Source organism: Charadrius vociferus, unplaced genomic scaffold (genome assembly GCF_000708025.1).
Source record: "Charadrius vociferus isolate BGI_N301 unplaced genomic scaffold, ASM70802v2 scaffold39, whole genome shotgun sequence".
Taxonomy (NCBI): domain Eukaryota; kingdom Metazoa; phylum Chordata; class Aves; order Charadriiformes; family Charadriidae; genus Charadrius; species Charadrius vociferus.
In genome coordinates, this window is record NW_009650188.1 from 1,070,777 (window position 1) to 1,085,377 (window position 14,601).

The 14,601-nt window shown below is 37.3% G+C and overlaps 2 protein-coding genes across 2 annotated transcripts in view; one reads left to right on the forward strand and one right to left on the reverse strand.

The window, feature by feature from the left end:
• The window catches only part of CDC73 (cell division cycle 73), a 108,846-nt gene that overhangs the window by 37,646 nt on the left and 56,599 nt on the right, over positions 1–14,601 (reverse strand). The window lies entirely within an intron of this gene.
• On the forward strand, positions 3,143–9,772 carry LOC104293303 (beta-1,3-galactosyltransferase 2). The gene is made up of 2 exons (XM_009892794.1): positions 3,143–3,370; positions 8,233–9,772. Exon 2 carries the CDS (start codon positions 8,367–8,369, stop codon positions 9,633–9,635), a length of 1,269 nt encoding a protein of 422 aa, XP_009891096.1. The 5' UTR covers positions 3,143–3,370; positions 8,233–8,366; the 3' UTR covers positions 9,636–9,772.

Below are 14,601 nucleotides of genomic sequence, written 5' to 3' on the forward strand. Positions count from 1 at the left end.
ACTGGCCACGGTAACTCTGTAGTGTTCCTTACCCACACGCTGCACATCTTCACATCAGAGTAACTCCTCCTTAGCCTTAATAGATGCCAGCATTTCAAACACTAACAGTGCAGCTTCTAATTTAGAATGTAACCATAGTAACATTACAGAACATACGACTCCTTGGATCAAGAACAAGCAGTCCACTGACCCTTCACGGTGAGTTTTAGCCGACATAAAGCTCATTCCAACCTCCAGCCCAACAAGATTACTCAAACCTTCAGGTCATATTTCCAGTACAAAGCAAGCTCTGCCCTCCTGAATTACCCAGAAGCACGCAGTATCATAAAAATAGTAAAGAAGGAAGTGCTCTAAAAGAAAAGGAATACGTTCCTGAAACTTTGACTCTTTAAAGCTACATCAGCCACACCCAGATAGAAAGCAGCAGAAAAATCAAAGCTTTTCCTTACTTTTCTGTAAGATGAACAAAGACCTGCTCATCCTTCAAAAGCAAAGAATAACTGAACAAAAGAAATTGTTCATTAAGATTCAAGAATTCAGTATTCAATTTGTTCACATGGCAAGAAGACAAATTTTACACATATCAATAGGCAACAGTTCTGCCTGAACTTTACAAGCTATGCAGAAGTGATATGGTCATATAATTAAAAGCCAAAGCTGACATCCGCTCCCTTCTAAATTTCCTTTAAAAACCTATTCCGTTTAGAAAAAAATGGCCCTTGGGATTTTTGTATGTTTAATATTTACTAATGAGCATCTATGGAAACATAAAACCAGCTCTGCCTGCTACAACACGTAAACTTACACTTAACTCACAAACCTTACACTTTAGGTATAGTGAAGCAGTAGTGAACAAATTAAGTGGAAACACTATGGATTTTAATAACCATTCTGTTGAGATTTAGACTTGTTTCCCAAATACAATGCTATGCGTCCTACCTAAAAATTCAAAAGTCAGAGGCAGATTTACATGCTCGTATGCAAAAAAACCATTACTGCTTCTATGTAAATCAACACGAGTAAATTAAATACATGAATATCCCACTGGATATCCTACTCATAGCTCAGAACGCAGCAAATTGACAATACCCCTAGCCAAACTCTGTCACATATTTCTGTGCATACAGCAACAGATTATATAAAGTTCTGTATATTACATAGGGTAAGGATAAGAAAGCTTTGTGTGTTTAAGTGGAAAATTCAGTAGACTAAGCGCACATGCAACCTTTCAAAGCACTGATCCTTAATTATTCATAAACGTCCCAGAACAGTAAGTGGTGCTGGACACAGGTCTCTCCTCTCTCACCCACCACCCTGCTGTCCTCCCCTCCACTATTTAAATACAATATTTTTTAGAGTGTAGGAGATACAAGTCTTTATTGACATGCATGTTATATTTGTAATTAATATTTAGGGAACATGCTCATGCTACGAAAATGTCCCCAAATAGGATCATAGGATTTGTGGAAATTGTCATCAGGATAGGAAATGCATACATTAAAAATGAGACTAAATTAATAGAGAAAGTTAGTGTACACAGCTGATTTAGTTAGGAGGATATAAATCTGATTATGTTCCTAGTAAATTATCAGAATATGTATCTAGAAGAGTAAAACACACTGACTGCCTGGGGAAGCCTTATTTGCCAGTAGAGGATGTACCTACCTACAATCCTACTAATCAGAAATACCATGACAGAGCAATTATATTTTATTTATCCTTTGGCTAAAAAGAAAACAAACCAACAACCCAATAAAACCCAGCAACAAAAAAAAAAACCCAGTCTAAAGAGCTAGTCATTAACTTTTCAAAATAGAGTGGACACACATAGTGACTAATAAATACTTGGGTAAGTATGCTGCTAGCTTTCTATTTTCTAAGCTATCTATTGTGATATTTTATTTATAGCCTATAGTAAACATGACAAGATGCTTCAGCATAGAAGGGTCAGTATTGAAAGGACAGAAATGAAAGGAACACAAGTTTCATTAGGACCAGAAAGACAGTTTGTATAATTCAGGTATGTCTGTAAGAGATAAAAGACATTTCAGATCCATCAATAATTGAAATCAAGTGCCCCCAATTCTGCAATATCAGACTTCGACCTTTACCAAGGAAGAAAGCCATTAACAGCAGAAAGGCAGCTTAACAGCATGTGCTTATACATCAGCGTTGTCCAGCTTAATTGACTAACCTAAGATTACAAAAAGCAGCTTTTATAGACTAAGCATATGTAAAGGAAGTATGAGCAAAATACATTTTTATTTTTTTCTTTGGCTTGAAGGTGAAAGAAATTTATACTCAAAGAGAGCCAAATGGGTTAAATCAAGCTTCGTGTAAAGGAAGTACGAGCAAAATATTTTTTTTTTTTTTCTCTCCTTTGGCATGAAGGCAAAAGAGAGTTATACTCAGAGAGCCAAACGGGTTAAATCAAGCTTCAGTATTTAAATGCTTATAATTCCTTTGCAGTGCAGAACAGCTTTTGGAATACAGGAATAGAATGTCTAGCATTAAAAATTCCCTAGAGAATCATAAGTTACAGTGTCAAGGAAAAGTGAAAACAATTTGAAAAACCCCTCAATCATTCATTTAATAATCATACAATTTTTATACTATTCACCTATCATCGTGCTTGAACTGAGTACGTATCATTTATCAAATAGGAGCAAGAGCCTGTGAAGCTTTCTGGCTGCCTTTGTATTTAGTCAAAATGAATGCAAACAATCACGTGGGATTCAGCCAAGCAATGACGTTAAATTCTGCTCTGTCAGAAGACAGCATCTGTCAAAGTCCACATTTAAACTGCTGCCTGCCTGTGCAGCAGCTGAGGAACTACGGAATGGATTTTATAGACCAGAATCCTCGGTTAAAGCAGCTCAAAACCATTTCTATTACTGCCTAGCAACAATGAAGGAAGGAATAGAGGGGAAATCCTATTACTGAAGGCAACTGAACCACTACGCGCTAGCACTCCCTGCTAACGTTACCATTAGAAATATGGATACTGAGGAGAAGAGAACACAGCACCGCATTGTCCGACAAGGGAAACACCAGATGTAAAAGCTCCAATACGTCCGTCGCCCGTGAACGCCAGACCGCCCCGATCCGAACAGAAACGAGAACGACTGTCCTTTTGTTTGAAGGATGAACAAAAAGCCCCAAGACAAGGACAACACTTATGAGCAAGGAAGGTAACACAGCAACGAGCAGACAGATGGACAGCTTGGATACTGTGAAAAGCAATCGCAGGGAGCAGACTGTTGGGGGATGTGCGCATGTTCGATAGCATCTTTTTTGCTGAAGTGATGGCGTGCCAAAACTATTTTCTGTGGGTATAATCCTCGCACCATAAATGGCCTGACCAAGGAAGGTATGTCAAATCCTTGTGTGTGATATTCATTTGATTTGTCTGTTACCTTTTCAGCCATTACAGATAACAATCGTTCCTAATTTGCAGAGCCCTGAGATAACATGTCTCTGAACAGGGAGAAAGAATTCTAGCCGGTTTTCCTCTCCCACGGCACAATGTCACTGCCTTACACTTACTAAATGCATTGCTTTCAGTCTGCACAAGGCTGGCGTAGCTGGAGAGGAGGGATTAAAGGGATAATGCTGCTGCTGTAATGATTGCTTTTAACTGAGAAATTAAAAACTCAAACCCCTCCGATATAGAAAAAAACAGTCAGAAATCCTCTCAAACTAGGTCAGAATTAATCCTTATCTGAAGTAAAGCACTGGGAAAATGGCCATGATGTGACACACTGAGAGCACCAAAACAGACCACACAGTCAAATTACGTTATCTTAAAAGCACCTTCAGCCCTTTTTGCACTTGCATTTCCCCCCTGAAACACAAGCAAAATGTCATCAGGCTGACACCAGCCAAGCATAAACTGGGAGTGTGCACAAGACTGGACATGATTTAAACCATGAGCAATGCAATCAGGCACCACATTTTACAAGTAACATCAGGCTCCCCTGATATCCCAAAAGGAAACCTTCAAACACTGTACACTCAAAATGGTGAGCACGTAACTTATCTCATGCCATCGCTGCAATTTCTGTTTAGTATGAAAACACTGACTGTTTAACTTTGATCATAAAATGACATTCCATCTAATTGCCATTCATTCCTATTTACTGTTGAAAATTAAATACTTCATCACGAGTGGCAAACAAACAAGATGAACATTTGCAATACAAATTTAAGACTTAAATCTATAGCAACTTAATACACCATAGAAAGAAAGTGCTTACCTGCAGAATCTACCAATAAGCTATAATAAATCATTAAGTGTCAATACAAATGTGCTTTCTTTGCCCAAGGCAATGCTAACATGCAATAAAACAACTGCAACTGGAAAGAGTTCAGATACCTAAGGATGCAGCATACAACAGTCGCTGGTTTCAGATCACTTTTAAGACATCCAGAAGGTAAAGTCTCTTTCCGGAACTTTTAAAACAAAAAATTCTACCCACAGGCAATACTCCTGGAGAAGCATGTCTAGCTAGTGGTGCGACTTTCGTATCTGACATTTAAAAACCTGCACATCAAACCCCATCCCCAGTACTGTTTTGTGCAAAAGATTAACGCAGTTTGTAAGTGAACTCAGGCACATTATGTGAGGCCTAATATGCATCAGAATACCGACTCAGGCTGCCTTTTGAACTCTTCCCTCTAATTAAAGAGTTTACCCACACAGCTAATCAAAATATGAAAATCCAGGACGTGTGAATAGGAAGTCGAATGCTTCAATCTTCAAAGCTATAATTATAGAGCAGAACTGAAAGTACAAGGAACCAAAACACCAGCAGAGCACAGACCACAAATAAGAATTCAAGAGGCAGGCACAGTTTATATATTTGGCATTTGATAATGCATCAGTGACTGCACAGTCAAGTGCCAAAAATGAAGTAGAACTACTATAAATCGTATCTTCAAAATACAGAGCTACATGCAACAACACATTTTCAGAGTACAAGGTGATTGTATAGAGACCTTTTGCTATACTTAGGGGTTGTTTTTTTTTTACCTACTGCCAATGGTTGGTACCTGTCCACAAGCTTCTGTGAAATGAAATTTTAAATATTTGGGCAAAAGCAGTAACCTTAATTAAAAAGCGCGGAAAAACGATATTTTTATGATACTGTTTGATGGTGGTTTAACATATATTGATAGCAGCTTACATTATTTTAAAACAATGCATCCTAGCATGTTGTGTTTTTTTAAAGGAGCAATTGCTATTGCTGTATTTCAAATGCTTAACACCCACTGTATATTTTGAAACATTTACACCTGAATTACAAAGAAAATCAGACACAGAGTCATTTGGTTTTTTTCAGTCATTAGTTTTATGAAGCTGAGAAACAGATGTGGGTCCTTCCCCTATCTATACAATGCCTTTTTAAAGTGCAAACAAAGATTCAAGATTTTCTAGGAAATTCCCCCTTTGAAAAAATCAAGGAAATATATAAGTGAGAAATGACTCTTTAAATTTTTTATGATTCTAGTTCCATCCCTCACTGTAAAACTTATCTTAATGTGCACAATGTGAGTAGTATAAAATAAAGACAGAAAAAAGGTTTCAGCCATTACAACTGCCTTTTCTGAGACACTTTTTTAGTGCATCGTAGAAAAAGAGCACCTGAAAAGTCTTCAGTTTACACAAGTATCTACATAAGTTGAGATTCTCACTTTCGCCTATTGCCGTATGAAAGTAGGTACACCACGAAACACTACCTCAGTGAAAAATTAAACACAGATTAGTAATACAGTGCAGATTTGCTGAAGTATTTGCATTTAATAACTGCCGTTTTAGTAGTGGAACAATTCAGTGTGACAAAATTAATCCAAATTCTAGCTGCTACTCCACATTAATGAAATTCTGGTTTTGACTTTCTTCCTAAACTGCATACGCATGCAAAGGAATGATAATTAATCAAATATTCCCACTGCTGCCCTCCAAACTAGTATCAAACAATTAATTTCCCTGAGATCTAGGATACCCTTTGAAGTGACATTTATGTTTGCTTATGCAGAGATATTCTTCCCAAATAGCTAAGTGTTCATTTGAAACTCGCTGCACGCTGCAGAGAAACTAAAAATTATTAGTTTGGAGGGCAGGCTTTTATTTTCTAAGCATGCAAAAGCAGGTGCAAATGGTAAGATAAGCATAAGTCTTCTGCATTTGGGGCTTTCGCGTAAGGATAAAGTCTGAGTTAAAGCAGCATAAAAAGAGTAGTGTGGATTTGTCAGGTTAATTCTCAAGCTACATACTTTAGACACACATGTCTAACAGCTGTAGACTGGAAAATAATTTTTAGATAGATAGCTCAGTCTACAGGAAGTGGCATCAGTCCCAAGCAGTTAAAAAAAGAAAAAAAATCAAGAATACTTTCAGTGAGCTTGAGAACAAAATTCATGAACGCTGTGTAACAGCACAATGACGGGTAAGAGCTTAATAGATTACTAGGCAAATATTTCACTATTTCAGAAAGAGAATTAAGGAGCAGTGTCGCCTTTTTAGATACGTTCACAGTGTTACAATCCATAGTTAAAATCCCCACTTACTTGCTCCTCCTAGTGGAGTTTAGCAAGAGAGACAATTCCAACTCGGTGCAATACTGCTTCCCCCTTGCTTCCAAATATTGTGAATGAGGCATCTTCTGCAGACACGTTATTTTGTTTATATATAAAGTGACATACAGTAATTAAAATAAAGCTCACTTATGAGTCTCTCCCTACCCTTTTGAAATACAAATTTTCCTTTACATGAACCAGTCAGATTGTCACACACCTACAAATTAGTATTATATATATAGTGTTCAACTGCCATCTCATCTTAAATTACTTCCTTACAACATAAAATCCTGTAATTTCCCACATAACATGTCACTTAGTTTTTAAATGCAGAAATTAATGCAAATATTGGTTTTAGAAGATAGCAAAGCAATTAATAAATTATACATTTGTATTAGAAATAGAATTTTCTATGGACTCTTGTTCAACTGTCATCCTTTTTCCTATGCAAAACCCTAGGGCCCAGAAATAAATTAGAGCAAATTGAAAATCACAAACGAATTGCTACTGTGCAGTGAAAGGTTCATTTACGAGATGATGTGATCAGCTTTTAATATGCAGCATCATGAAGCTGCCATGTTGACTCTGCTCTTGAATATGAAAAAAATTTAAGAGACAATGAAGCACAGACTACTTTGGCACTTTTTCCTACAGTTACAGCTGCTGGTAACAATACTTGAAATTTCTATATGATACCAGAATTATAGTACTTACATATAAATTTATAGAGGAAAAAAACAACCCCAAAATCATGCTCTTCAGACAGTTTACCAGAAACTTGGTGCTCTACAGTTTTACTTCCAGTAAATACGAACTTTTACCTCAAATTTCTGCCTACTACATCATTTACAACTATCAACAGTTTAATTTTACATCAACTGCATATAAGCCTGGCATAACAACCAAGCGTTCCATTCAATATTTTCCTTCAGCGTGGAGTAGAAGGTTAAAGGTGCCTGAAAGGTGACCGAAAATGTTATCCTGCGTTACCATCTGAGGGCTGTGAAGTGAGGTTACTGGACCCTGAAAATTAATTTTGACAGGTGCATCTTCTCATTGACTTTCTGAACGCAGTCGGGGCCGGTGGAAACATGCCAAGCAGTGTACTGTGACTAACACAACTCTGCCATAATCAACCTTGTGCCGTCTGTCCCACCACCAATACATGACCATTTTACAAAAAAGATTTTTAAACTGTGAGCCGTACTAGCCTCTGCACGTCAAATCAATTTTAATTAATGCCAGTAAACCTTCCATCTGGTATCAAAGCCTTTTCATTCAGTTCTTCTCAAACACTGTACAAGGATTTCACAGTCACTATACGTGAAGCTATTTATGTCTACTTCACACTTTTTCTCCTAACATGATCAATTTATTATTTTTTCGTTTTATCTTCGGTACCCAGGATGTTTTTCAAAACTTTTACCATGAAAAAAACATTTTTAAAAGCTAACAAATCAAGTCAACTGTAATCACAAAAGAAGGTTAGCTTTTAGCATAAAAAACAAACCTTGTTTATATTACTATGGGCCGGTTTTTCAAAAAAATGGAACTCAATTTTATGTTTACATCTACTTTCTCATTATAACCTGTTATATTACGAGCGTGTAAAATTAAAGATTTCTGATTTTTTTTTTTTAAATCTTTGCAGAGTGAGCCATTTGGAGACAGTTACTCGACATGAACAAAAGAAAATGAATACCAAAGAATAGCAGCGGATTCAAAAGTGATCGGAAAAGCATTTTGCTTGGCCATTGTCTCATATCCCATCATTGGATTCTTACAACATGCTTCAGTGGAGAAGACGACACTGCTGCTTTGCAAAGATGACCTGGAATACCAAAAGGTCTCTCTTTCGCACCCATCTCATTGGCCTGATCTCTCTCGTGTTTCTTTTTGCAATGTTTCTGTTCTTTAATCACCACGACTGGCTGCCAGGCAGGGCTGGATTCAAAGAAAATCCTATGGCTTACACTATACGAGGATTTAGATCTACAAAAAGCGAGACAAACCACAGCTCTCTAAGGAACGTGTGGAAAGACGCCGTACCTCAGACGCTCAGGCCTCAAACAGTCACCAACTCCAACAACACAGACCTGTCACCACAAGAAGTAACTGGTTTGGAAAATACACTCAGCGCCAACGGAAGTATTTACAACGAGAAAGGTATGGGGCATCCAACTTCGTATCATTTCAAATACATCATCAACGAGCCTGAGAAATGCCAGGAGAAGACCCCTTTTCTAATATTGCTCATAGCTGCAGAGCCAGGCCAGGTGGAAGCTAGACAAGCTATTCGACAAACTTGGGGTAACGAAAGCCTGACACCTGGCATCCAAATTGTTCGTATTTTTTTGCTGGGGTTAAGCATCAAGATAAATGGATACCTCCAGCGTACCATACTAGAGGAAAGCAGGCAGTACCACGACATCATTCAACAAGAATACTTAGACACCTACTATAACTTAACCATTAAAACTCTGATGGGAATGAACTGGGTTGCATCCTACTGTCCACATGTTCCATACGTTATGAAAACTGACAGCGATATGTTTGTCAATACTGAGTATTTAATACACAAGCTTCTGAAACCAGAACTTCCTCCAAGGCACAAGTATTTTACAGGTTATTTAATGAGAGGTTATGCACCTAATAGGAACAAGGATAGTAAGTGGTATATGCCACCTGATTTGTATCCAAGTGAACGTTATCCTGTATTCTGCTCTGGAACTGGTTACGTTTTTTCTGGAGATTTAGCAGAAAAAATATTTAAAGTCTCCCTAAGCATCAGACGTTTACATTTAGAGGATGTATACGTGGGGATCTGTCTTGCCAAGCTGCGAATTGACCCTATGCCTCCACCCAATGAGTTTGTCTTCAATCACTGGCGAGTTTCTTACTCCAGCTGTAAATATAGCCACCTAATTACCTCCCATCAGTTCCAACCTAGTGAACTGATCAAATACTGGAACCACTTACAACAAAATAAGCACAACGCCTGTGCCAATGCAGCGAAAGAAAAAGCAGGCAGGTATCGCCATCGTAAACTGCACTGAAAGGACAACACTCCCTCTCTCAAATGTACTCCATGTGCAATTTGTAAATACCGCTGAACGCATGTACAGTGAAAATGGATGAGCTTAATGGGACAGCCTTTAGTTGATCCCCATCACATAGTGGAGTCTGAAAATTATTTTTTTAAGTTAAAAAAAGTATAGCTCTTGATAACACTAGTACTATGAAACTATAACCAAAAGGTTTTCCCAGAAAATTTGAGGAAAAAAGAAGACGGTATATAAGGATTTTTGTGTTAATGTGCAATAATAAGCATGCACACTTTGGTGGTACAAATGCTGATTTATGTGCCAATAAAATATAATTGAGCATATTTTCCACACTAAAATTTTGTTTTACAAATGCATTCATAGCTCTAGTTCTCTTCAATGTAATAATTTCTTGTTATCTAGAATTGCTATAAAATGAAAAATGAGAAATTAAGGAAATGCACAAAGGGAAGATCAGTTTTACCTTCAAATACCACATTAAAATTATTATACGCTTCATTAAGGTACAACACATTTAGTGATGTCACATTTCCGATTTAGTAAGACACTACCCATTAACCCTAAAACACTAAGAAAGTATTCTCTTAAAGTAGATCCAGTTTTGGGAAGGTTACTTATTTTGGTTAGGAAGGAGGGATAAATGAAATCAAAGTTCAGAAAATTGTGATTTTGTACATCACCTTCGGAAATGCAAGTGGTGTTCCAGATTCAACTAGATTCTTCTCAGAAAGTCGACTGAAAGTTACTTCATTCTCTAGAAGTCGCAGGGTGGGCTCCTAAAAATCTGGTGCCAAGTAACATTCATCTTGGCGTCTTTAATAACAGATTCAAAGAATTTGTGTAATTTCCTCACATAACTTCAAGGTAACTAAAAGGCTGATCAGAAATGCAAAACTGAACCTCAAGTCTTTCACTGTAGTCTCGAAAATGTCCCATTTTGTGGAAAGAGGGAGAAACTAAACCAAATCTTTCTTGATTTTGCTTTTTCCTGCCTGCCAAAAAAGTGAAAAATAGGTCTGCTGGAGGAAATTAAGCCACACACCTTACATTATATAGGTGGGGAAGACTAGATCATGGTAAAATTTAGAGTTCCAGATAGCAACATGGGCGAGAACAAAATCTAAGCAATTTCAGAAATTAAAGCCACAACACGTACCACTGAAAATAAGTTGAGAAGTAGGTTAAATCTATTTACAGGTTTCCAGTTTTCTAACAAACAGAACTTTTAAAGTTTATTTTCCAACAAATTTACAGCAGAGTTGTATCAGATTCAGGTTATTACTGTTTGTCACAGTGCCAGGGTAAGCAATACCCACCTCTGATTTAGCAGCAAACAATGGAATTGTACTTAGTTTTCTGTTTGACTGGGACTTTTTAATTGGATACAATACAAATATTTGATGTACTTTTATTATTTAATAAAATTGATTATATTTATGGTCCTCAGACTTCGCTTTTTATGGAAAAGCTGCTCAGGAAGAAATAAATTTCTAGCTTTAGCATTACTTGACTTTTGTAGTGTTCCCTAGTTCTTAAAGCCTAGTTTTCATACCATGCACAATACAGAGATCACAGCAGGTTGGTTTTTTTCTTTGTAATGAAAAGACAAATCATATTACTGAGCACTCTGAGCAGCCTTAAGGCTGTCTGTATCCAGGAACTTACACACACAAACAGACTGTATCACACTGGACTAGCCCTCTGAAGAAATTCTAGGAAGCTCTTATTGATGATGGGTATGGGAATTTGCTCGTCACCATTTTTTTTTTTTTTGATTCTCCACTAATTTTTGTCATCTGCTACATTTGAAGTCTGATAATAATACATCTGTGCATTTTCAAAGTACCTCGAATCGTAGAAATGTCCATTTCTGGGGAAAGTAAATGTGTGTAAAAATAGTAACTCTCTGCAGAAGAGACTGAAAGTGCGTCCACTTAGTTTTGGTGATGATTATTGGCGTTCATGTAACACAGAGATGCAAGCTGGATTAGAAAAAGTCTTTGGGCCTCTTTCAACACCCATTTGTAGTTTTCTTCACACTCCATCTGCCTGCTTCCTTCCAGCTAACAGAGGCCACAGTTAATATTCCAGCTGAAAGCCACCTGGCTTAAGTTAACTATATGCAAGCTTTACACAACAGTGCAAGTTTTAGACAACCAGAGTAAGCGTTGAAAGCCAGCTACTACTCAGGGGTGTTTGGTTCTGGAAGATGTACAATGCCATAAGTGGCTTCTCCTCGAGTAATGCTGGCCAAGAACATAGTCCACCCTTTTGGAGAGGACTTCAACACTGTTCCCTGCCTTCAGCGCTTTCAAGCTTGACTGTAATGTGCTCAACTTGGATTTTACCAACTCTGGCTAGTCCAAAATGCTGTTACTGGCTTCTGGGTATAGTCCAAGAGGTTAATAACTAAACCTTAAATAGTTTGGCACTTGAATCATAAAGTTTAGCAGCCAAACAACCTCACGGGTACTCCACTCTGGAGCTCATGCATGATGCCGATCTGCCTGAGCTTGGCAGAATTACAGTACAATGCCCACAAGTTCAGTATATCAAACTTCTTGCTAGTTAAAATACTAGTGAGGAATATAAGATATTAAATAAAAAGCCATTTTTAATGCCCTTTTAAGGGTCCACATAATGTTTAAAAATTTGTATTAACATTTGGGTATCAGTTGAAACTACTGTATAAATATATTTGAACCATTATAAAGACATCCAAAGGTTACTTGAATCATTTGTATCCAAGTACTGATTTCTTGCACAGTTTGTTACAAAGCTTTCAAAAGCAGGAGGGACAGCTTGTATGATGAAATATGCACTTATGGAATGAAAGATCTAGATTCCATTCTCTGAATGTTTTCACTGTTTTTAGCTTGTGTTTAAGTTCTTTGCTCACTCTATTAGAATATAAAAACACTTCGTTCATGTTAAAAATAGTGCAATAATTATTTATATCATTAAAATCTTGAACAAGTTCTCTCACTTCCTTTCCCCATAAAGCAAGACAAAATAAAGGAATTTTCATTAGCAATAGGATACAAGCTTGTATCTAAAAGTCTAACATGTCTGCAGTGCAGTAAAATAAAAAAGGATATAACCACTTCATTCATGGAGGTATAGAAGTTTGCGTAATATTTGCTTTAAATGTTTTTACTTCTCTGTGTGTCTGCTTCACTTTGGAAACATACGAAAAGACACAATGACTCAATTTATTATAAGAAAAAAGTATGCAATGCCATCAGTACCATCTATATGGCAAAGAAAAATCTCAGGAAAGCACAGCATGGTAACAAAAATCAGAAATCCGAATTCTGTAATTTTTCCCTACTTATTTAACTTTCAACTAAATAAAAATTTACATATTGATACCAGATGACCAAAATGAAGTCCCACAAAAAGATGTTAATCACCAACAACAGAACTGTTCCTTTCACGTCTCCAGTTAACTCAGTGATGCGGGTTATTTGCAGATCACACATCAATAGATTTCAGCATGGAAAATGCACAACTACAAGTTTTGGTGTAATACAACTGATCCCATCCCCAGCCATTGACAGATTTCTCATGGGTAAAATTCATGATCTGCTACAGCCTGAAAAAAAATTTACAGATAAAGGTACTTCCAAGCCTCAGTTGTTGGTCTGAGGGAAAATTCAGTGTCCATTAAGATCTTCACTTAAAAGTTATAAATTATTTTTATGTCCTATAAATTTAAAATTATATGATGGCAGTGATCTAGAAGAGATGAGACAGACTGGCTTTCAGGTTAACTTTACTGGAATAGTAATTTAAAATTTGCTTTTCTTTGCAATGCGGTAATATAAAATGTGTCAGTCCGTATTTACAAAATATTTTCAGAATATATTAACGTGTTAAGATATGCATTAACTGTCTCAGAATCCATGCTAAATCAAGCACTGGAGGGGAGGGAAGCACCCAGAAGCCATTACTTTAGACTGCCTGCCATTCTACTAATTTTCTTGATATGTTAACACAATCTCAAATCATACTTCAATCCAAAATACCTACATAATCCCACAGTGCAAGAAAATCTTATCTCTTGAATGAATACTCATTGCAATGTGTGAAAACTTCCTAGGAGGAGATGAAAGGGAGAGGGAAGATGCTATTAGAAACTACAATTTCTTACATTTATGCTATTAGCAAGAACAGGCTTGTAACTGATTTGCAAAAGCATCAGTAGTTGTTCACATATTTGTCCAATTTAAAAACCCCTTTCTTAATCCCTGTTTTATGCTGTCAAATACCACAAGTGAATAGATGTTGGACAATTACTTAGTTACTCTCCTACAATAACTGCACCTATCAAATTTTAAGAGCATTATCATCCTTTCCATTTCAGATTGCTCTTCCAAAACAGCACGCAATTCAGGTGGCACGCAGTCTCACCCCTTGCTGACCACACTAATTTCAGATTGCAGGTCATACCTAATAGACATGGCATTTGCTGTATTACTACAGATTGCAGCTCTAGCCCATCCAGTCCCGCCTCCCATCTCCAGCTCCGCTTCCTCAGATCTAGCCGCTCCAGGAGGGCAGCACGGCGGGGAAGGAGGGAGGCAGGGAAGCTGCACCGCCAGATTTGCAATGCTGCACTGTGAAAATGTAGGTCAGAAAGGAGAGAACATTGTCTTTGCTTTGTACCCACAGCAAGAACGAAGTCAAAGGCTTTTTTTGGGGGTGGAAGGCTGGGGGGGGTGCTGATGAACACTTCGCAGGTTTAAAAAAAAAAAAAAAAAATAGGGCACGCTCAGTGGTAAGGGAAAGCATTAAAAGCAAGGCCAAATCAGAAAGCAGGATCTGAATTCCTACTGACAAGGGTTTGCACTTCTCCCCTTCCAGAGAAAATAAGAATCTATTAGGTAAATCCATTCTTCTAACAGAATCTTCAGTTTGTGTTAGCAGTGCGTGCTTTTTATTACGGCCAGAACCA

Coding starts and splice junctions, on each gene's coding strand:
- LOC104293303 (XM_009892794.1), top strand. CDS start 8,367: ATGCTTCAGTGGAGAAGACGACACTGCTGCTTTGCAAAGATGACCTGG.